This window comes from Apodemus sylvaticus, chromosome 1 (genome assembly GCF_947179515.1).
Source record: "Apodemus sylvaticus chromosome 1, mApoSyl1.1, whole genome shotgun sequence".
Lineage (NCBI taxonomy): Eukaryota > Metazoa > Chordata > Mammalia > Rodentia > Muridae > Apodemus > Apodemus sylvaticus.
This window is the reverse complement of record NC_067472.1, coordinates 184,941,631-184,966,658: the sequence shown is the minus strand read 5'-3', so window position 1 is coordinate 184,966,658 and position 25,028 is coordinate 184,941,631. Positions and strand designations below refer to the sequence as shown.

Below are 25,028 nucleotides of genomic sequence, written 5' to 3'. Positions count from 1 at the left end.
AAAATGATTTAAGGTATCTGAAAAAATGGAAAATGTTTCAGATTTCTTTCCCCCATTTGTGCTACTTTTATACTAAGATTTCAAAAGTTCAAAATTTTAGCATCGATCAATGGTATTCTGATAAGTAAATGGAACACTGGATGCTTACAATTCAGTCCCAAGCTCAAGGTTTTAAATTTCTTTTGGTTTTCTTCTAAATGTAGATTTAAAGGCATTTCTCAGCGTGCTAAAACATCTCTGTTCAATCTGTATATCTAGCTTGCTGAACTAAAGAAAAAAATGTTCTGTGCCCTTTAACCCAAAACCATAGCTTTTATCAGGTCTCAAAGACATGAGTCTGCTCCTGTTGTCTTATAGAACATGTTAGCTGCCTTTTCTAAAACATGGACTTCAATGCAATGATAAGTACTAATGTCTATCCTCTGCTGTTTCTGCTGGTCGATGTTCTTGAGATTTGTTGCGTTTTGTCATGTGGTCATGTGCAGATAGGAGAAACAAGAAGAACTTGGATATCCTAATGCCCAAGACCAAACTTCCCCCAAGAAACTCAACGCTCATAATCAGCAGGAAGTAATGTACATCCTTTCATGTATTGAAGTTCACATAAGCTATAGGGAATCAAAAAGTCGTAAGATTTGGATCTACTTACCACAGACCAAATGTACTTCAGATAAGTACACCTGCCTGTTCTTGAAAACAGAAATTTCCCCTTGGTCTTGGGGTTTTCTTACCTTCCCCCAATGGCTAGACAAATTTTAACTTCTGTCCCTAGTTTATATTTGTGTACGCAGATTTTCACCTGGCTGACATCCAGGGATCACCTGGGGACTGCAAACTGCTGACTTCTGACTTAACTGAAAGCTGATGATTGACCAATCTAATCAATATAGTTGTTCCTTGTCTTTCAGCTGGATCACTCAGTCAGATGCTTCTGATAAATGCCCCATTGCCTTTGACTAGCATTTTACAACTTCCTTTCCAGTTGTATTCCATTGTCCTCCTTTTGTTGTCTAATTGCTCTAGCTAGAACTTCAAGTACTGTATTGAATAGATAGGGAGAGGGCAGCCTTGTCTAGTTCCTGATCTCAGTAGGATCGTTTCAAGTTTCTCTCTGTACTGGCTGGTTTTGTGTGTCAACTTGACACAGTCTGGAGTTATCACAGAGAAAGGAGCTTCAGTTGGGGAAGTGCCTCCTTGAGATCCAGCTGTGAGGCATTTTCTCAATTAGTGATCAAGTGGTGAGGGCCCCTTGTGGGTGGTACTGCCTTTGGGTTGGTGCTCTTGGGTTCTATAAGAGAGCAGGCTGAGTAAGCCAGTGGAAGCAAGACAGTAAGGACCATCCCTCCATGGCCTCTGCATCAGCTCCTGCTTCCTGATCTGCTTGAGTTCCAGTCCTGACTTCCTTTGGTGATGAACAGCAATGCAGAAGTGTAAGCTGAAAAAACCCTTTCCTCCCCAACTTGCTTCTTGGTCATAATGTTTGTGCAGGAATAGAAACCCTGACTAAGACACTCTCCATTTAGTTTGATGTTGGCTACTGGTATATTGCTTTTATTATATTTAGGAATGGACCTTGAATTCCTGGTCTTTCCAAGACTTTTTAACATGAAGGGATGTTGAATTTTGTCAAATGCTTTTTCAGCATCTAATGAAATGATCATGTGGTTTTTTTTTTCTTTGAGTTTGATAGATTTCCATATATTGAACCATCCCTACATCCCTGGGAAAAAGCCTACCTGATCATGGTGAATGATCGTTTTGATGAGTTCTTGGATTTGGTTTGCAAGAATTTTATTATTTATTTTTGCATCGATATTCATAGTGGAAATTGGTCTGACGTTCTCTTTTTTGTTTGGTCTTTGTAACATCAAACAAAATCCATTCAACAAAGAATAGGCATTAACTTTCACAGGTTTAAATTTGGGGCTTTTAACTTAAGATTTGGAATCTTTAAAATTCAGGAAAATTTTAATTAATCTTAAGAAGACTTTCTCATTATATAACAGGATATTTAGAAGTACCTGAGAAATGATGGTAGAAACTTCATACTTATTCAATAACCTCTGACCTTGTGGAAACACACACACACACGTCCACCTATTTCCACATGGCACACTCATGAGCACACAGCACCCCGTTACACACACACACCAATCTATGCTTCTATGTAACACACAAGCATGATAGTACAGATCTTGTAGACCTTCTCTCCAGTTCATCTTTTTGTTGGTGAAAAACTCTTTTAGTGAATTTTCTACTATACAAATACCTTCACCATGGCAACCTAGGAACATGGCAGACTCTCCCAAAGATGTCATTCCCATGAAAGTATCATTCCAGATAGGCATTATCAAATAAGATCTGCATTTGACAGATGGCATCATAACAATATACTTTAAAGTCCAGCAAAATATCAAATTCAAATGATTGTAAAAAAAAAGATAAATGGAGAAAAATCCAGGTACACTTATGCTCTTGAAAAATAGTTTTCTCTTTTCACAATAATAAAGTTATTATCATTGGGGCTGGAGAGGTTCCTCAGTAGTTAGGAGCGCTTGTGCTGTCTTGCAGAAGACTTACATCCAGGCTCTCTAGTCAAGAGTGGCTTGCAAACTATCTTAACTCCAGTTCCAGGAGGATCTGGCTCCCCCTCAGGCACCATGTACACAAAATGCACTTAAAAAAGTTGACAAAAAAAGTCTTAAAACATGAAACTATTTCCTATTGGTCTTCATTTACTTCTGATGGTGTCTTTCTTTTGGCTCAGGGTTTGTTTTGTTTCTTGTGCAGCTTCTTGACTTGAATGCTTAAATTTTCCCACCTTTGTCAATTGCTCATGGGCTGGGGACAGTGGCGCTCAAGTGCCAGCAAAAACAAGGTCCCAGTCAAAACGGTCTTGGCTTCCTGCTTACACTCAATGGTGCTAATTTTCTGCAGAGTTATAGCATCAGTTTCGCCACACAACTGGAATTATGTTAATAATATTTTGCCATTCATTCATAAATTGATTTGAATTATTTATATTTGACCCAGGATTAAAGTATCCATGTGTATAAATATTTGGTGGTAATCTCTGCTCACAGACTATTTATCCAGAACAAACTTGGCCTTTTAGTGGGGCTCTGGCAGCTACCACCTTACCCAAACGACAGATTTCAACAATAATGTGACAGTTGACATGTGAATACTTCTGGGCACAGCACAACACAACATACAATTTACATGTGTTTTTACCCAAAATGTCTCCTCTGGGCCTCATTTCCTTTGGATAGCGACACAATGGCTAAGGGCTGGAAATGTAGCACACTGCTACTATGTACAAGGCCCTGGGCTCGATCAACACTGAAAATTCAATACAGAGCAGAGCAAGGCCAATTCTCTATCTATATTGGGTTCTCCTCAGGATATATACAGTTGTTAAAAGGACAGTTTGGAGGACAATGACAAATTTGCGGACATTGTAAAATCCTGGATTATTTCCTTAAGAATAATTATGGTCCTGTGGTATAGAGGACATTCCATCCTGGCTGGTGTAGTAAAGGATAAAATATTATGTCTACAACCCTTTTATTTTTGTAAAGGGTCTCTGCAGTCAAAACAGAACGTGAAGCCATGATGTCGCCAGCCTTGCCTTCACCTCTTGATCCTCCTCCTCACTGTCCCAGTTCCTGTCCTACTGAGGCATGTTCTACTATATCCAACATTAAAGCGTATTCTTAATGGTACTGCCCTAAATACCCATATACAAAAAATTAGGATCAACATAGATGGTTAACAGTTTTGAGTCTAGGAGAGGATACAGAAGTGTGTGTGTTGTTGACTCTTCCAACATTTCTATATGCATAGAAAGTCACACATTTATTTATTTATTCATTTATTTTATTTTTCCAAAAGCTTTGAGCTTTATTTTACATAGAAAATAAAACACAGGCACTATTCAGCTGTACTGTAAACCTGAGTTATATTTTTTAACAACTGACTTAGTTTTATCCAGTACTAAAAATTACAGATTTTGTGACAAATTTCTATTACAATAAATTGATACTCTTAATTAAGAGCATATAACAAAATATTTATCCACAAGCGGAAAAGCATGTGCTTTATTGAGGGGGTCAATTTTGATTCATAATTTACATTTATATCGATGATTGCTACAATCAGGTATAGAGGCACTTAGTTATTTCTAAGTTCCACCTGCTAAGCTATGCTCTGCAATAAATATAAATATAAAATAGTGCCTGCAATCTCAGCACTCTGGATGCTGAAGCAGGGTTGTTAGTTTGAAGCCAATCTGGGCTACATAGAATCTGTTTTAAATACAGACACACAGGCATGGAAAGAGAGACAGACAGACAGACAGGCAACACACAGACACTCACACACACACATACACACATACACACACACACATACACACACACACACACAATCTAGAAAGTATAATTAATCACCCTGTGCTCCATGATAGAGTGTAGGCAGCCTGCCCCATCGAGGTCCGGGTGGCGTCTGTGGCACAGGCTCGCCTCCACAGGCGCCCACCTTTAATCTCTAAAGGCTTACTTTGGAAAGTAACCTTAGGTGGAAATTAACAACTGTACCAATTCTTATCAAAAATGATTTTTTGGCTTCTGCGGTTAGTCTGCACTCATTCCCTCTGCCCAGCGACCAACTGTGACGATCCAATCTGAGTTCTGGTTTTCAGAGCAATCTTTCTTAAAATGTTCCACGGATCCACAGAGTTTGCAGCCGCCACCATCAGCACAGACTCCTTTGGTATTATCAGGGCAGGATTTGGACAGGTGTCTCATTTCTCCGCAGACAAAACATTTTGCAAAAGGACGTTCACTAAATGCAGGGTCTGTGTTGGCTCTGCACTTGGTCGTCTCGTGCTCCATGGACCCGCAGCGGTAACAAACGCCGGAGCCCGTGTCCTGACTCTCAGTACAGCCGGGCGGCCAGCAGCTCCATGGCCAGGCTGTCGACAGTGGAAGCACACCATCGCATTCTTCTTTGCCACCTGTCTCTTGAGCTGCCTTCCTTCCCACTGCAATTTCTTCCCTTCCGTCCCTGCTGTCCGCTGCTATCAGCCGTCCATTGTGAAGCGCCTGCGAGCTCCGTTTCAGGTACTCCATGAATCCATTCACATCTTCATTCAAGTACTCATTTTTTCTTTTTGTTCTTTTTGCGTTTTGCTTGTGGTGCATCGTTTCTAAGGGACAGCCCGCTGCGTGGATATTGCTTACGATTTGGAAGGTTTCGGTCTGCTCTCTCCGCCAGACCCCCTTCTTGTCGTCCTGTGATGCTGCTGACAGGGTCTCTTACCATCTGAAGTACTGACTCTAGCCCACCTGGTCATGGCTGGATCAGAGGTACTTTACTAATCCCAACTGAATCCTCCGGAGCCGCTGAGACCCTGAGTTATATTTTAAATAACCTATTTATCAAAAAGTTACCTAAAATATCTTTGTTGATATGAATAGCCGTAATGGCATCAGTACTGACCATATGAGGTGTAGATTTTAAAAGTTAACAACTATATTAGCAAGTCACAGCCAAAAAAATGCTCACGTACAAGATTACATGTGTATAAAGTGTTGTACGTACAACACACACATTCTCAATGAGGAAATTTTTCACCGCCAAGGGAATGAACATTGGCTTTTGTTTAATTTGCAAAATAAGACACAAATACAGCACATAAAACGGACATAAATGATATCTGTGAGGGTGATGGGGAAACCTATTCTCTCTGGCATTTGAGTTATATAGGAAGGCTGGAGATGGAGCTCAGCTTTTTTTAAACGTTTGTATAGAATATACAAGGTCCTGTAACTGAAACTGAGTGTGGCCCAAAAAGCACTCACACAGAGGGAGGCAGTCAGAGAAAAAGATTCCTTACATTGGCCTAACCTTTTTGTACCTGTTTGCATTTTTTCACAGTTTCTTTAAAAAAAAAAACAAAATGCAAAATCAACCACTTGGTTCAAAGAGACCCATTTTACAAACATTTTAAACCTAAGCATTTAGAATCGGACTAAGGACTTTGTTCCAACCCGCCATTCTATGCATGCATGAGTTTCTAAGAGTTTCTGTTGACATCCCAGTTACGGGCTGACTGACAATCTAATCTGTTCTGAACACTGAAAGGTCCAAGAGCTCACATGAGATGACACAGAGATCTGGTCACTATGGAAACAGCAAGTACGGACAGGACAGTGGGGATTCTCTAAAAGGAGGCCAGCAGATGTGTGTGGGAAACCAGATGTTTGGGTGAGAAATCACCACCTGAGGATTATTTTCTTGGAATCACACATACACACACACACACACACACACACACACACACACACACACGTCTTTATAATCAAAAAGCCTTCGTATGATGAGGTATTGATGGAATGGGGGTCACAAATGTGCATTTTAATGTTCATCGGAAAAAATAAAACATTTTTATAGGCTTAAAACTTGTTATTAGTGCATTTAAATTTCTGGAGAATGAATAAAAATGTAAAATTTGTTTACAATAATACAATGTTATTAGAAATTAGCCACGTACTGAGGTCATATTAGTGAGCTACCATTGTTTAACTATAAGAAAGGTAATTTCTTGATCCAAATTAGTGAAAATGTAAAAAAAAAAAAAAAAAAAGATTGTCTTTACAGGACATTATTTGAGGACAATTTTCTCAGATACATTCTGATACTAAAAAAAAAATCACTTTATAACCGAATTATAGGTTAACCTTTCAAACATATCCTTAAAAAGATGTCAGATTTCCATTTCTACGGGAGATATCTTCACCAGTGTGTTCAATTTCACAGGGTAAGTCTTCTTCATTATCATTGAGAACTTCATACATATTAGAAAGATTACCTTTCATCTTTTCCAAAAGACACCAGCAGACTTGCTAGATTAAAACTGACATCTTTAAAGGCATGCAACAAAAATACCCCACAATGATTGTGAAGAAGCCACTCAGAGTCCCAATGACATCTTGCCATTCTTTAAAAAGAATAGCTGAACAAGTCAGAACTGAAGTTGTAAAGAACACATAATATATTGGAGTCACGATGGAAGTGTTGAAAATGTCCAGAGCGCAGTTTAGGTAATTGATTTGTGAGCTCACACAGACCACAAAGCTAAGCAGCAGGATCCAGGCCAGGGGGTGCTGCAGAATGGGCTTTCCAGCCAGCAACACCTTTATGACGATTCCCAAACCCTTCACACAGGAGACTGAAAATGCCCCAGTCACAGAGCAGATTGTTATATACACAAGGATGTTTGTCTGTCCATGTCGAGGTCCCACCACAAAGATGAATATCAATGCCAACATAAGTCATATTTTCCATGCCCCGGGCTCATTTCATTAGTTCCTGTGAGTGACATTGACTGCAGTGAGTGCCGTGGGAGAGCCAAGAAGAGTCTACCTCAGACCCAGACAGCCTTTGGTGTCGGTGTCACCGCAGCCAGCACCAGGGGCGCCTCTGAGAACCTGCCCCACATTTATTTTTTATAAGTAATTTCAATTTGGCTATTTTTTGATGTGTTTCAGGAAGCCCAGCTCAGACACTGATTATAATCAACATAAAATCCTTATTCCAGTTGGCTGGGACTACACTCAGGTATTCAGGACCTAAGGGTAGCATTAATGTTTAGAGCAAGAGGCTATTAAAATAAAATTACATTATTTTTTCTTGCTCAGTAGCTTCAGGGGGAACTTTTGCCCCAGGCAGTTTAACTGAAACCAAAATAAGCACTTAGGGGGAGAGGGAATGGTTGCACACAAAGGCAGTTGAACAGGAATCATTGTCACAGGCATCACTTGATTTCACATTACTAGAATAGAGTTAGGTAGTATTCCAGGAGATGCTAAGAGAGTCAAATTCTAGTCAAACCTAAAGCGACCTCGAAGATGGAGAATGCAAGCCCTGCACGACCTGCCTTGTCACAAATGTATAGCTTAGCTTAATGTCTGGGCAGCGTATAAATTACAGGGTTTTACCTTTTGAAATTTTTATGGGTTTAACCCTTTTAAAAAGAGCTTATTCATCTATGGCTGTATTTTTTAATATTTCCACCCAAAAACTTAAAAATGAATTCTCAAGGAAAATCCATTCATGTTTATCTCATTCATTAGATTGTATCCGGGATGAAGTTATGTAAAATTTAAAAGTGGGTGAATGAATGAAGCTTTTCCAAACTATCTGCAATCTGCAATACAATTTGCCACTCATATAGGTTACGGTAATGCTAATAAAAGTGAAACCAATGTAAAAGATATTTTAAAGAACACGGGCACTAACCAAATACTCTCTGAAATATTTTATTATTATCTAATATAACCCTGTTTCCACACCTTTGGATGGTTTTGTGCTGTGTATCAACAAATTATGCAAAAAGAAAGGAAACACACAGGAGCTATGGGATATTAATTGGGAGACAAGGAAGGCCCTTTAGGTAAACCTGATTCTAATAATTGCTCTAAGTTGACTGGCATGGCTAAGTAGTGTTTGGTGAATTATGTTTATAGAATTAACAAGATGAGAATATATCAAGAACTGATGGCCACTCTATTATTTCTCCTGTTTGAAAACTTTCTCCACAGGGAGCCTCCCCCAAACAACAAGGTTCCCATATTCTTATTCTCTGTGGGCTTCTTGACATCAAGAGTTTATGAATACTCTTGTTGACCAAATCCTAGGGCAGATTAAAGTTCTTCTCATTTTCATTTCAATCATAGTCTTGCCAATGAATTCTCTGATATTCAGTAAAATTTCCAGAAAAATGCTTATGTACCTTCCTTACATGTATAGAACTCATGATGACCATGGACTTTCAGGTGTTCTGTAACCTCACCATTTACAATAAAGGCTTTCCCACAGCCTCCACATTCATAGGGTTTCAGATCTATGTGTCCTCTCTGAAAAGGTATAAGAGCTTGGCTAATTATAAAAGTGTTCCCACATTCATTACATTCACAGGGTTTCACACCAGCACTAAATCCCCGTAGGTTGAAGAAGGTCTTAGCTCCAATCAAAGGTTTTTACACTGATAGGGTTTCATACCAATATGAATTCTGTAAGCTTAGAGTTTCAAAGCCTATTTTAATAAGAGTTTTTAAATACTTTAACCTCCCTTCTAGTCCAACAGCCACCAGAGGTGGTGCAAGGAAAGGTTAATAGGGCAAAGGCAGATGTGGACCTGTTTAGAAATAGATCTTTAGGTGATTACAATTTTCATTGTCAGATATCAGCAGTTGAGTTCACACGAATCAGCAGCGGTAGGTTGATCCACTTGGATGACAGTTCTATCCAGAAGAAACCACAAGGCTCCGTCAATTGGCCCCAGTCCTCTGAAGTGGCAACAAGCCTTTAGAATATCAGAGTTCTTTGGTACATTTCTCTCTACAAATCACAGTAAGCAATGATCATCAAAGAAGGCGAGGTGAACTAATGTCACAGCATCATCAATGAAGACCAGTGTCAGCAAAGTCCAACAAAGACCAGCAAAGAGTGGTAAGGCAAACCAATGCCAGAGTGTCCTACACTCTCTGTTGGGTCATAATACTCTTTCCAAACATCATATTTCCTATCCAGCAAAACATCACATGCCCTTTCACCAGGCAGCTTCCAGAAAAACACCATGTGTCTGTTCTCAGCACAATATCCTCTCATAAGACAGTTTTCAGAACAACATCACATGACCCAATTGAGTCCCCCCACCCAAACGCAGACATTTCCACTTCAGAACTCTCCACTATGCGCGGAAGACTGAACTAAATCTAAACATATTCTTACACTTCTCACATTCACAGTTTCTCACCAGTATGAATTCCCCAATATAGAGCTAGCTTAGCAATATTGCTAAAGGCCTTTCCATGTCTTACATCATAAGACTTCTTACTAATATGAATTTTAGTATGTCAAACCAAGCTCGATTTTTTGACTAATGACCTTCACAAGTCTTAATAACATTTGTAAGGTTTCTCACCAGTGTGAATTCTTTGTTGTACTTTAAGGAACTCTGCCACAATTCTTTACATTCAGAAGGATTCTTGCCAGTATGAGTTCTAAAATGTCTAAGAAACTGGTAGTGATATTGAAAGGCTTCCCCACATTTGTTACATTGAAATGGTTTCTCACCAGTGTGGATTCTCTGATGAATCCTAAGGGCTGTACCACGAACAAAGCCCTTTCCACATTCCTTGCACTGATAGGGTTTCACATCCATATGAATTCTCTGATGCTGATTGAGTTGGGACTTAAGTCGGAAAGTGGATCTACACTGCTCACATTCAAACAACTTCTCTCCAGTGTGAATGCTCTGGTGCCGAGTGAGCTGCGCCAGGACAGTGAAGCCCTTTCCACAGTCCTCACACTGAAAGGGCCTCTCACCAGAATGAGTTTTCTGATGTTGCTTGAGGTTTGAGCGATGATTAAAAGCTTTTCCACACTCACTACATTCATAGGGTATCACACCAGCATGGATAATCCTATGTTCAACAAGGCTGGAGGCATGCTTGAAGGACTTCCCACATTCTTCACAAGCAAATGGTTTTTGATTTGTATGAACAGTTTTATGGTAATTAAGCTGGCTGGGAAGATGAAAAGCCTTTCCACACTCTGTGCACTCAAAAGGTCTCTCCCCACTGTGAGACTTCTGATGTCTCATGAGATGTATATTAAGTCTAAAGACCTTCCCACAGTCCTTACAGTTGAAGGGCTTCTTTTCACTGTGAATGCTCTGATGCTCAGTAAAACTTGATTTTCGGCGAAATAATTTCCCACAGTCCTTGCACTGATAGGGTTTCACATCAGAATGAATTTTCTGATGTTCATTAAGTTGGTCCTTACGTCTAAAGGCTGACCCACACAGCTTACACTTGAAAGGTTTCTCATCAGTGTGAGTTTTCTGATGCTCATTAAGGTACACCTGAAGCCTAAAAGTCTTGCCGCATGCATTACATTCAAAGGGTTTCTCACCGGTATGAATACTCTGGTGCCGCAAGAGGAATGAGCTACAACTGAATATCTTCCCACAATGCTTACATGCAAATGATTTGTCTTCAGTGTGAATGTTCTGGTGCCGTGTGAGCTGTGTCAGAACAGTGAAGGCCTTTCCACAGTCCTTACATTGAAAGGGTCTCTCACCAGAATGAATTTTCTGGTGTTGCTTAAGGTATGAGCGACGTTTAAAGGCTTTCCCACAGTCATTACACTCATAGGGTTTCACACCAGCATGAATAGTCCTATGTTCAACAAGATGGGAGACACGCTTGAAGGATTTCCCACACTCTTCACATTCAAATGGTTTTGTACCTGTGTGAATGGTTTTATGGTACTTGAGCAGGTAAGGAAGATGAAAAGCCTTTTCACATTCATTACATTTGTAAGGTCTCTCACCACTGTGAGATTTCTGATGTCTTGCAAGCTGCTGGTGGAGTCTGAAGGCCTTCCCACACTCCTTACATTCATGGGGCTTCTCTCCAGTATGAATACTCTGATGCTGAGTAAGAGTTGACCTACAACCAAAGCACTTCCCACACTCTTTACATTCATATGGCTTTTCTATGTTGTGAGCAAGAGTCTGGCAGGAATAAGGAGGCATTTCTGCCTTGTTAGTAATCTGTTGGCCAGCATCTTCTTCTTGAGAACTCTGTAGTCCCTTGAATATAATACAGTTGGGGCCATTAGTAAAACTGCAAACCTTAAGGTCAAAAGTTTTACTTAATTGCTTTATTCTCTGCTTGAATAAATTTATATCATGAGTTTGGTTTTCTGGAGACATATTTTCAGCTTCATAACGTGACTCCAAATCTGAAAGGAGAAATCAAGAGTACTTTATTTTTCTGTTACATGCACACGCACATGCACACACACAATTTTCCTATAATATGAAGTCCATTAAATACATGGCCAGACTGCAAAGCATTCTGGGAAGCTAAACAGGAGCAAGGAGAGCAACAATAACAAGGATTCATGTGAAGAAATACTCTTTACAGTACAACAGGTTGGAAATGGAAGACATGTCTGCTTAATGGGGTTACATCGAACTATATGACATAATTGTAAATGCTTCTTTGCATTCTACAGGAAATACACACCCTTTGTTAAAGGTGTTTAAACCAAATCATGAATAAAAGTCTATACCAAGCAAGTATGTATCATCCCTTAAGAAAACTGGTCTGGGTTTGGAATTCTCAAAACCAAAACCAAAACCAAAACCAAACAGTGTGAAATCTGTGGTGGTGGAAATATACAATTGTAATCCCAGCAACAAAGAGCCAGAGGTCCTGAGTTTTAGGGTAGTTTGGACTAGATAGTGAGACTCTGTCTGAGCAAAACAAAAACAAACTAAAAAGAAAGCAGAAAGAAAAGGGGAGATAATTCTTTAGAATTTTTTTTAGAAGAAGAAGGATATCCAGCCTGTAGGGAAACAGGCAAACTACAGCTTTTTACCCATCCGCTCTCCTCCAAATCCATTACCTTGTCTCATCCCCAGCTCTGCAGCAGACCATCTGCCATGGCACCTCCTTACTCTCTGACCCATTCCCAGGGGTGGGATGCTAATTAAGAACTTGCTTCCCTCCCTGCTGAAATCCTGTTAGCACTCCATTCCTAGCCCATCCCCATTGCTAAGTGTCAGCTGCCAAGATCCAGAAACACACTCACCTGAAACTCCCAGGAGCCCCACCTATCAGGATCCCACAAGAATCCTATGAGGCAACACCTAGTGACCACACTCTCTTAATAGAGAGTGCAACAGAAACCAAGGAACAAAATATACACCCAATAAAGACAAGAACAAATACCAGCACCTAGAATTACAACCTTCCCAAAGCCAGATGCCTAGAAGCCAGCATAAAAACATAAAACCAGTGTGCTTAACGAGAGCACAGCAACCCTACCACAGCAGGCCTTAAGTACTGCCATATAGCTGAAGCACAATAAAAGGACATTACAGTAGCCTTTGTGGATATGATAGGGATCATTAAAGAAGAAATGAAGACATCCCATAGAGAAACCTATGAAAACACAAGCAAACAATAGAAAGAAATGAATAAACAGTTTGAGACCTGAAAGTAGAAATAGAATCAATACAGAAAACCAAAGCTGAGGGAAATCTAGAAATGAAAAGTTTAGAAACTTAAACAGGAACCTCAGGGGTAAGGCACACAAACAGAATACACAAGATGAAAGACAGAACCCCAGGCGTTTAACATCCAATAGAAGAAATGGATATCTCTGTGAAGACAATGGTAAAACTAACAAAACTCCTGCACAAAACAAGCAAGAAGGGCTGGAGAGATGGCTCAGTGGTTAAGAGCACTGACTGCTCTTCCAGAGGTTCTGAGTTCAATTCCCAGCAAACACATGGTGGCTCACAACCATCTGCAATGGGATCTGATGCCCTCTTCTGTGTGTCTGAAGACAGTGACAGTGTACTCATATACATAAAATAAATACTTAAGTAATTCTTTAAAAACCTGCAAGAAATCTGGGACACCATGAAAAGAGCAAACCTGGGAATAAGAATAGAGGATGGAAAAAAATCCCAGGTCAAAGGCACAGGAAATATTTTCAACAAAATCACAGAAGAAAATTTCCCTAATCTAAAGAACAGCATGCCTATCAAGGTACAGGCCACATCTAGAATAACAGATTGTACTAGAAAAGAAAGTCTCCTCAGCATGTAATGATCAAAACACTAAATGTACAGGACAAAGAGAGAATATTAAAAGCTGCAAGGAAAACAGACTGAATAAAATATAAAGTACACCTTCTTAATGAAGACTTTAAAGGCAAAAAGGGACTGGAGAGATGTTCTACAGACTCTAAGAACCACAGATACCTACCTAGACTATTATACTCAGCAAAAATTTTAATCACCATAGATTGTGAAAATAAGACATTCTACAATAAAACAAAATTTAGGAAAAATCTATCTATAAATCCAGGCCTACAAAAGGCACTAGAAGGAAAACTCTAACCTAAAGAGGCTAACTATACTTAAGAAAACACAAGGAATAAATAAATCGACAGCAGCAAATCAAAAGAAGAGAAACACACACCTCCACCACATCAAAAGAAAAAGAATCAAAGCACTGCTCATTGATATCTCTCAATATTAATAGTCTCAGTTCCCTAATAAAAAGACCCAGATAGAATCCATCCTTCTGCTGCACTGAAGAAACACACCTTAGCAACAAAGATAGACACTACCTCAGAGTAAACGGCTGGAAAAGTGTTTTCCAGGCAGACAGACCCAAGAAACAAGCTGGAGTAGCCATTTTAAGATCTGACAAAACAGACTTCAAACCAAACTAAACAGAAGAGATAGAGAGGGACTCATCAGAGGAAAAAAAAAAATCTACCAACTTCTATGCATAAAACACAGGACAACCAAGTTCGTAATAGAAACTATACTATAATTTAAATCACATGTTGAGACTAACACACTAATAATGGGAGACTGCAATATCCAGCTCTCATCAATAGACAGATCATTCAGACAAAGACTAAATAAAGAAATGCTGAAGCTAACTTGATGTTGTTAGAAACCAAATGTATACAACAGATAATTACAAAACATTTCATTCAGACATCAAAGACCATATCTTCTTCTCAGTACCTCATTGAACTTTCTCCAAATTTGACTATATACTTGGACACAAAGCAAATATCAAAAGATATAAGAAAATCCAAATAATACCTGGTAACTTATGTAACTACCATGGGTTAAAGCTGGATATCAGTAACAACAGAAACCTCAAAAAGCGTACAAACTCATGGAAACTGAACAAACACTGGGTGAAGTTGAATGAAAACTGGGTCAAGACAGAAATTATAAAAGAAATCACGGACTTCCTAGAATTGAATGAAAGTGAAGACACCATACAACCAAACCTAGGGGTAAGATGAAGGCATTCTAAGAGACAAGTTCATAGTATTATGTACCTACAGTAAAAAAAATTAGAGAGGAGAGGCCCCTGGTCAGGGAATACCAGGACAGGGAAGCAGGAAGGGGTTGATTGGGGAACAGGGGGAGGGAAGAGGGCTTATGGGAACTTTCGTGGAGGGGGGATCCAGGGAAGGGGAAATCATTTGAAATGTAAATAAAGAATATATTAAATAAAAAATAAATATAAATAAATACCATTTCTTACAGCACACACACACACACCACACACACACACACACACACAGACAAAAACCAAAAACCAAAAAATAGAGAGGTCTCACTCTAGCAACTTAACACCACACCTAAAAGCTCTAGAATAGAAAGATGAAATTACACCCAAAAGGAGTAGAAGGCAAGAAATAATTAAAGTTGGGGCTACTTCTGTAAAATAGAAACAACAGTAGTAACAACAACAACAGCAACCACAAAATACAAAGAATCAATGAAAGAAAGAGTTGGTTCTTTGAGAAAATCAATAAGATTGACCAACCCTTAGCCAAATGACTAATGGAGAGAAAAGATAAAAATGAAGAAAATTAGAGATGAAAGGAGGATACAGACATTGGGGGAATTCAGAGACCCATGAGAACATACTTTAAAAGCTTGCACTCCACCAAACTGGGACGTCTAAAAATAACTGGTGGTTTTTTTGGATACATACCACTTACCAAAGTAAATAAGGATCAGTTAAGCAATTTAAACAGACCTATAACTCTTAGTGAAATGGAATCAGTGATTAAGTCTCCAAACCAAAATCTAGCCCTGGGCTGTGGTGGACCAATCCTTCAATGCCAGCACTTAGGAGGCAGAGCCAGGAGGATCTTTGAGTTTCAGGACAGCCTGGTCTACAGGGTGAGTTTCAGGATAGCCAGGGTTACACAGAGAAGCCCTGTCTTGAAATACAAGCAAACAATAACAACAACAACAAACAACAAACAAAAACAAAAAAAGAAAGAGAAAAAGAAAATGTATAAAAGCAGACGGATAGAAGACATCAAGAAAACAAGGCCCTGTAAATAAACAAAACAAAACCTCATATGATTTGACAGAGCCTGAGGCAGCACGCGCAGGGCCTGCACTACGCAATCTTCACAAGATCCCTTGTGCACGAATTATGGCTTCCAGGTTAGTGTTCTTAGGGTATTCATGAACGTGTAAACAAGTGGGTCTTTCTTTCTTGTGTCTTGGGTTTTTTCCTTTTGTTTGTTTGTTTGTTTTGGTCCCATTTCAATATGTCATATTATATTATATTTATTATATGTTATCATTATTCCTTATAAGCCTGTTTATTTTCTAAGGAGAGAAAAACAGAGTAGATCTATATGGGAGAGGAGGTGGGGATGAAGTGGGAGGAGCAGGGGGAGGGGAAGCCATAATCAGCATATATTATGGGAGAAAAAAATTTTGTAAAGATTTATTTACTTATTATATATATGTAAATCCACTGTAGCTACCTTCAGACACTCCAGAAGAGGTCATCGATCCCATTACAGATGGTTGTGAGCCACCATGTGGTTGCTGGGATTTGAACTCAGGACCTTCGGAAGAGCAGTCAGTGCTCTTAACCACTAAGCCATCACTCCAGCCCTTGTTTGGGTTTTTTGTTTTTTGGGTTTTGTTTTGGTTTGGTTTTTGTTTTGTTTTTTTGGCAAGGTTAGGAATGTGATGACCACTAGACTGCGGCCCTGGTGCCTGGACAGGACCCTAGCTTGAGATGACCACCAGTTGGACACCGGGCAGCACGGGGAAGCAGACAAGTCCGAGATGACCTGCCTGGTGCCATAATTCATGAACGGGGCATAGCACTTCTGAGACCGTCCCTGAGCGGAGCCCAGATACCACCCGGGACCATGGTGGGTTCCTGGTCTGCGCTGCCATGGAGGACCACATCTGAGTGTTTGGGCCTGCAGCATCAGGAGTCTATTACCACCAAAGGCCAGGCAGATATTTGTGGTCTGGGCTGCCACCAGGGACATGTCGATGTTTGAGGGCTTTGCAGATCTGGCCTCACCCCTTACTTGGGCGTCATATTAGCGTTAGCCCTGGAGGCATGGGAACAAGAAAGCCGACCCTGCCCCTTGCCAGCCACAGCACTCAGGAAAGTGGGCATGGCACATTGTAGGTGTAGTGGGTGAGACGACCCTAACCCTTCTCTCCCATGTGGTGGCATTAAGAAGGGATAGATACCCTCCTCTCCCCTCAGTGAGAAGAAGGGAGGGACACGTGACTCTCACTGAGAAGGGAAAACAGAAGAGACATCATGGGTGGATGGGAGGGGGGACGAGACAGGGTGGGGGGAGGTGTAGCGGTGGGAACAGGAGGCATCAGGTGTGAGGAAGATGGGAGAGTACTGAGAGGAACAACCGGAATGGGGAGGCAGTCTTTGGGGTGAGCTAGAAACCCAGGACAATGGAAACTCCCAGGAATCAGTGAGGGTGACCCCAGATACAACTCCTAGCAATGGGGGTACTGCGCCTGAACCATCATCTTCTATAAGCAGAAAGGGAAGGACTGGAACACCAACCTAGCCACAAAACCTTCGACTACAATATATCCTGCCTAGAAGACATACCGGGGTAAAGGGGGCACAGAACTGTGGGACTGCCCTACTAATGACTGGTCCAGTTTTTGACCTATGCCATGACAGGACCTTTGACACTTCCCCAAAGTCCAGGAGCCAGAGGCCAGAGAGTCCAGAAACTCGAGACAGAACCAAACAGGAATGGTAACAGCAACAGAGAGAAAGAAGAAAAGAAAAGGTGAATGAAATGCTTTCTAATGGTACTCGGCTACAGCAGAGAGCCTCACACAGCAGCTGACAGGAAAAGATGCAGAGACTCACAGTCAGACATGGGCAGAGCTCAGGGAACCCTGAGGAAGAAGAGGAGGAAGAATTGTGAGGATTGTGGGAGCCAGAGGGGGTCAAAGACAGCACAAGAAAGCATACAGAATCAACCAACTTGAGCTCACGGGGAGGGGTGGGGGAGGGTGCTGGGGGGGGCTTATGCAGGTTACAGTTGTGTGGCTTAATCTTCTTGTTGGACTCCTAACAGTGGGGCAGGGGCTGTCTCTGACTCTGTTGCCTGCCTTTGGGACCCATTCCCCTTACTGGATTGCCTGGTCTATCCTAGGAGAGTAGGGGCCTACTCTTACTGCAACATTCATTATATGCCATGCTGGTTGATAGCAACTGAGGCCAGTTCTTTTCTGAAGAGAAATGGAAGAGGAGTGGATGAGGGTGAGGAGGCAGGAAGAAGGGCTGGATGGAGAGGAGGGAGGGAAGCTCTGGTCAGACACAAAAAGTGGGTCTTCCTTCCAACAGCGAATAATTTGAGAAAAACCTCCCTCAGGTGTACCCAGCTGCTTGGGTTTTAGTTAATTCCAGATGTGGTCAAGCTGACAAAAAGAAAAGCCACCAGAGCTCCCTCCCTGCCAAGCCAGGCAGAAGGCTGTGCTGTGTGCGCTCAGATGCGGCTTCCCGGGCTTGTCCGTCTGTTGTTTGTGAGTCAGGGTCTCTCATTTGCCTGGAGCTGCACAGGTAAACCAGGCTGACTCGCCAGTGAGCCCAAGGGGTCTGCCTTGGCCACCTCCCCAGGGCTGCAGGGAGGACACACCATCACACCCTGACCACAGTGACCATGAAGACACAGTTAAGACAGTTGGTACCCAGCTCTGCGTTACAGCTTCCACTGGTGCTGGAACTGTCTTAGCTTTGGGTCACTGGTCAAGGACACTGAAGCTCTGCCAGAGGCCCTGGGTTAGAGGCCAGCAGCCACCTATAACCCCAGCCCCAGGGAGCTGACCTCTCTATGGCCTCTTAGGACACCTGCACACACGTGTGCACACACAACCAATAATGAAATACTGTTGGAGGATACAGAGAGCGGGCACGGGCTCCAGTAGAGGGAAGGAAACAAGAACAACTTCAAGTGATCCTGGACCAGAAGCCCCTCTGCCTGCTTCTCTGTGGCCGTGACTTCCTTCCAGGGCTCAGGCTTGCTTCCCACAGGCCCTGGGGCTTTGAGGGAAGTTTGCCACATCCAGGGTCAGCTCTGTGGAGCCTCCCTGAGCACAGGCTGTGCTGCAGGGCTGCAGGCTCACCTCACTCTCACTCACCTGGGCTCAGCCTGTGTGTTACTTCCTTCATAGCCATCCAGGGCTCTTTCTGCTGCTCCAGTAAGACGATCAGATCGGGCTTGGAAATGCAGCTTCCCACTTCAAAGACACAGAGAGATGAATCATTGTGTGCACACTTATTTGTTTGTTTATTGAGACTCGATTTAATAATCCCAGGAAGTCCTAGAATATAAGTAGACCTGGCTGGCCTTGAACTTATTTATCTGCCCACTCTGCCTTTTAAATGCTGAGACTGAAGGTGTGTGCCACCACACCTTGCTTATGCAGATTTTCAAAATACAGACTTATTTATTATAAAGGTCTATACAGCTTGGCATGGTGGATCACGCCTGTGAGCCCGGCAGGTGTGGGAATGAGCCGGGCTGTCTCGACTACAGAGCAGAATCCTTGTCTCCGAAAAACAGATTAAAAAAAAATAAACTTGTAAAAGCCAAAATAATGCTGGAGAAAGACATTACAGAAAGAGGAAAAGGCAACCCGGGTAAGAGACCAGCTGCTTCAGATCAGGGTTGTGATCTCCTTTAAATGGAGGCGGGGGCTCGTCACTGACAGGAAAGCACCGCTGGGTACGAAGCCTTAAGCTACGCTGTCTGTGTAGACTCCAGCTCCGCCGTCCACTAACAACGCCGTTCATTTAGTCGAGTCCCATAAGATTCTGTGCTCGGTTCTCCCACCTAAAGATTCGGCACGGCGGCACACACTTGAAGTCACTTCCTCTCTTAAGGAGCGTAAGCAGACGAGACGTTCTGGTCAGCTTTAAGGACATAGCAAGTCCAAAGCCAGCTGGGGCGCCATGAGACGTGACCCTCCCAAACAAGCAAAGAAGAAAACACCAACACTACAAATAAAAATGAATATGCCCACAACCACAACAACAACAAAGAAACAAACAAACAAAAAGAACCCAAAACAACCAAATCAACTACCACAACAAAAACAAAACAAAATCTAAATAATAATAATAATAAATTAAGTAATAATAATAATAACATTATTTAGATTGCGTTGCTAACTATCATATAGGGTTCACATGAAGATGAAATACTATACTCAAATATTTTGAATACTGGCTTGCCCACAGAAACAGAAAGTCCCATATTCATTTATCCATGCTGGGGAGGGCAGGCAGGCCTTGCGCACGCTGGGGACCTGCTCTGCCAGTGAGCTGGATCCTACGGACAGAAACCCTTGTCATTAGGGCTCACTGAGCTGCCATATTTCATATCCGCAGTTCAATTGTACATTCTGCTCCATGAAAAAGACAACTCATCACCGCAAAACTCCTACTAGCAACGCTTAAATCAATTCATTACTAAGTAAATCCTCAAGGGCTCATTTATTTAGTTGCGTATGTGTGCGTGTATGATGTGATTTCGTGTTCGGGAGGGAGTGTGCATGAGTGTGTGGTGTGCCTGTGTGCATGTGTGTACACGCCAGAGACTAACCTGTGTCCGGGTCAGGTGTCTTCTTTGAGGGATCTCTGTTTAATTTCACGAAACAGAGTCTCTCACTGAACCGAGAGCTCAAGGAGGGCGTCCCCAAGAGATGGGCAAAAGCAGGCACGTGGCTCCTGCTTCCAACCAAGGAGTCTCTCATTCTTCCTTTGGAAAGGAGAAGCAACTCATCTTTCTCTTTTAAAATTCTATTGATTAAAACTTATTTTCTGTGTATGTGAGGACGTGTCTGAACGCATGTCTGAGCGCCACAGATGAGTGCGGTGGCCGTGAAGGTCAGGAAAGGGCGTCAGACCCCTGGAACTGGAGTTACACGTGGCTCTGATCCCCCTCGTGGTGCTGAGAATTGAACCTGGATCCTCTACAGGAGCAGCTGGTTGTATTAACAGCCAAGCTAATTGTCTAGCTTCTGATTCTAGTTATGGAAGACGGTACTGTCTTTTAATTCAGAGTGAAGAAAGCCCACACTGTACGGGACACATCCCCCATCCACGGGGCACAGGCTTACCCACTGCCACGAGGTTGCTGTAGGTCTCCAACATTGTGTCCCTGTACAGGGCCTTCTGAGCAGCATCCAGGCAGGCCCACTCCTCCTGAGAGAACTCAACAGCCACATCCCTAAATGTCACTGACCCCTGGAAGAGCAAACACAACTAGAGTGAAACTGGGGAAGCTTCCAAGATGGAAACCAGACGGGAAAGGACTCAAGCGTGGGAAGGGAGCCTTAAGGAGATGCTCAAGGCGCCTGAGTGCACGAGCTCCCCATGAACGACGGCTGTGCCCCCCTCCAGAGCCAGTCACTGTGCCTCTCCACTCCATCCTCATCCCTCAGGGTAGACCCCACAAAGGAGAAATGTCACCGGGCTCAGGGAAATCACATAAGGAATGCCGTGGGTCCTTGAGTTTATTATGGTATAAGATGATGTCATTAAGATTTTCTGTCATGAAAATGACTTCTATAAACTATATACCACTCCGTATCACTGACATATTAGGTTTAATTTTTGGTAAGCACAAAACAAACAAAAACCAAAAAAATCTTTCAGGTGGTCAGCAAGTCTCCTCAGGTCTTCCCTAACTCCCTGGGTCATCAGCCTGACACTACCACAGAGGTCAATGAGGTTTCCCCGTGCAGTCAATGAGACCATCACCTCAGAGCTCTGAAGCCCCCAAGGCCCCTGTTCCCCTGAGGGACTGACACCTCCGCTGCAGGGACAGTCCTCCCTGAGCACAGACCAAGCAGACAGCACACCTGGAGGAATACGTTCAAAGACAACCCCAGTGCCAGCTGGGAAGAGGCACAGACAGGAAGTGCTCAGACCTGCAGACCCTCACTGCAGAGGGGCAGACTGGGCTGGGGATCCCGGATCCTTGGGAAGCTTCAGGAGGGAGGGAGGGCAGGAGTCACCTAACCTGAAAGTCACCCTAGGTCAGAGAGAAATGTCAACTTACACAGACCATGTGGTGAGAAGTGGAGCTGGCCATTCTTCTTCAGGCTTCCTCCCCTGGGGGACAAAAAGAAAGCCTTTCATTGGATTGTGACTTGATGTTCCCAGGCTGACTTCTGTCACTGGATTTCATTGACTATGTTTATTTCTCAAGCACACCCACTCACTCTCTCCCTCCCGCCACTCACAGCCTCCACACACAAATTGTCGCCCCAATGGGGACATCCTCAAGTCGCGGGGCTTAGAGTACTTTTTGCTCTTGCAGCGTGGGCTTAAATTCCCAGCTTCCACAGGGTGGCTCACACCCAGCACTAGGTCCACCCTCAGGGGATCTGACACCCTAGCTCTGCTTCAAACACCAGACATGCAGAAAAAAAATACTCATAAGTGTTGCATTTTTTAAAAGAAAACAACTTATTATCCCAAAGTGTGTATGTATATATATATATATGTAATATATATATATATATATAAAACCTTCAAAGTACAATACTTTACAAATATGGAAGATTTGATCTGAAAAGTAAAAAAAATATCTCCCCTGTGCATTCATTTTCTTTCCCTTGTTATTTTTCAGACAGGGTCTTGCGTGTGGCCCAGGTAGCCTGGACCTTGCTCTGTGGACCAAGCTGACCTTGAACTCACACTGCTGCTCCTGCTTCTCCCTCCCAGGTGGTGAGATTAAGGTGCACACCACAAAGTCTAGCTTTTCATTTTGAGTCAACTTTCTTAAATATCCAACCAGTAATCACATTATTTCTCACACTCCCCTCTCCTGCAGAGCACTGAGGAGAATGAACCCAAAATGGCCTCACAGGGCAACAACTAAAGCACACCAGGCCCTCAGTATATGGCGGCTGTGCACTAACAGGCTTCATTCACCTCAGGCTAAGGTTCAGGACAGGACGAGAGCCAGGAGACAGAACCGAGACTCCAACCAGGACACCACAGAGCCACACCCCACGATCAACCATGGCATCGCTCACCTGGATCCGGCCAATGTTAACCGTTTCTCTCTTCCTCCATGTCATCTCTCTCTCTCACACACACATAGAGAGACTGAAAATTACTAACTCTCAAAGATGCCAAATTTAGTTCTATTACTTTCCCACCTGAAGTCATGAACAGAAATCTCCTACCACGTCCACTCCTCTGCTGCATTGAAAGGAAGGCCTATAAAGATCTAAGGCCATCTGATGTGTGATGCCATTGAAATAGCAGTCGATTTAACAAATCTTGAATTTGAACGCCCTAATGTTAACCTTTGGAGGTTCCTATCTATAACATTCGCAGAAAAAGAAGTGACTGTAGAGGAAGTCAAGGGTCATTGAAATGATAATGTGAATACTAGCGCGGGGGGGGGGGGGGATGGCAGGGACACCTTAAGGGACACAGTGGTGGAGGTATCATTTTAGATGCACCTGCTTCATTTACTGACAATTCCATATTCTAAAACTAAAACCTCATTTCTCAAACAGAAATGTGCAAACTCACAATAATAGTTTCATTATTCTCCAGCCCTCCTTTGGAATAATTGCCTAGGCGGGCAGCCTGGGAAAGCGTGAGATCCCACACTTTATCCGAGAGCATCCTCACTGAGCACTTTCCCTCACTTTCCTCAACACTCACCTGGCTGGGGCTCAGGGAAAGTCATGGAATTCAACAACAGGTTGCAGTTCTCTTAATCAACCCCAGAGACACTTCTGGCCTGAAATGCCCCTCCCATGCTCAACTCAAAAGTTTCCCTTCAGACCTGGCACCCTCCTTTCGGAAGCCTGGTCCTCTGCTTCAGCCCCCGGGGCAAGGGGAGAAAGTGGGAGTAGAGAGCGACAAGTAAGGTGACACAGATAATGCACAGAACTCAAGGTGTGCACACGCACCGCCACCGCCGTCCCCACACAGCTCACACACAGCCGTACAGCCACCCCACACCCCACACCACGGTCCACATTTACACCCAGCCAGCTGCTTCCCGCCTTACACGGAGACCAAAGCCAACCAGAGATTTCTTCCTCCGACCAGAAAGATCGGACTTTCCGCATTGGCGGCACCAGGACACCCAAAGCTTATCCACTACTTCTGCTCTGGTGGCCCTGAAATAAATAAATAAATAAATAAATAAAAACAGTCCTCGCTAGCGGAGACCGGAGAAGCCCAGGGCTCCAGAGAGATCCCAGCATGCAACTTGGCCCAGCCCAGCGGAGAGCCGGGTCCTGTGGCTCGAGAGTTCCCACGGGGAGGGGGCACTCCCGGCGCTTAAAGGGGAGGCTCCCTCCTGTGATCAAAATAGTTCCGGGTTCTGTTAGTGACTGATTTTCTCTCCTGTGGAGACGAGCTGAGGTTTTAAAGTTCAGAATAGGAAGTAAGATCAGATCGGGCTGTAACTGACTTGATTACGCTTTGCTTGAGACCCACGGAGTGGGGTTCCACCTCGCTGTGCACTGGCAGGGACTATAGTACATTTGAAAAGACCGAACTTAAGAACTGTTGAGTATAAACGCGTATCATAATACTGGCCGTTCAGGGCTGCAAAAAGGACTCGGGAGCCTAGCTGCGGTTCTGGTCTGCTCTCAGGGTCGGCTTTTTACATAAATTGGGTCCAAAAGTTTAAAGGGCAAGGAGAGGCAAGGTTGGCTTACTGGGCAAAGTATTATTAGCTGACCTTTAAGGTTATCGGTCCTGAGTAATGTAAGGGGGAGGGGGTGGATGCGTGTTGAACGGGAATTTCAGAACATTGAGATAACAGAGGAAGAGTATTATAACTTTTTGGCTTATTAACAGCATTCTTCAAATGTCAGCCACAAAACCCACGGTGAGCTCATATGTGGGTGCCGGAAGAGCTGCCCGTGGTCAGCTCTATTTTAGACATAACGGTTGATATTTTCCTTTGATTCGATGGGTCCTACATACAGCTTTGTGCAATAAGATTAGCAAACCTCATACAGATCGTTGAGAGCATACAGAACAAAACAGGGAATGCGGTCAGCATGTCACGTCTCTGTGTCAGCGACTGGCAGGCGTGTTACA

At 42.8% G+C, this 25,028-nt stretch overlaps 1 protein-coding gene and 2 pseudogenes across 5 annotated transcripts in view; all 3 read right to left on the bottom strand.

The window, feature by feature from the left end:
- Positions 1–3,960: 3,960 nt before the first annotated feature.
- On the bottom strand, positions 3,961–5,549 carry LOC127672664 (zinc finger CCHC domain-containing protein 9-like; annotated as a pseudogene).
- Positions 5,550–5,648: 99 nt separating this feature from the next.
- LOC127672670 (magnesium transporter NIPA2-like) lies at positions 5,649–9,002 on the bottom strand (annotated as a pseudogene).
- Positions 9,003–9,085: 83 nt separating this feature from the next.
- Positions 9,086–25,028, bottom strand: part of LOC127672618 (zinc finger protein 60-like) — a 111,456-nt gene continuing 95,513 nt past the window's right edge. For 2 of the 5 annotated variants that reach the window (XM_052167908.1, XM_052167899.1), the window contains exons 2-6: positions 22,006–22,058; positions 21,062–21,188; positions 20,545–20,700; positions 19,079–19,177; positions 9,086–11,817 (exon numbers count right to left, since the gene is read on the bottom strand). In XM_052167908.1, the coding sequence (XP_052023868.1) occupies positions 9,947–11,817; positions 19,079–19,177; positions 20,545–20,700; positions 21,062–21,188; positions 22,006–22,038 (2,286 nt within the window). In that variant the 5' untranslated portion in view covers positions 22,039–22,058 and the 3' untranslated portion in view covers positions 9,086–9,946. The other 3 variants (XM_052167892.1, XM_052167919.1, XM_052167930.1) reach the window with 3 other exon arrangements.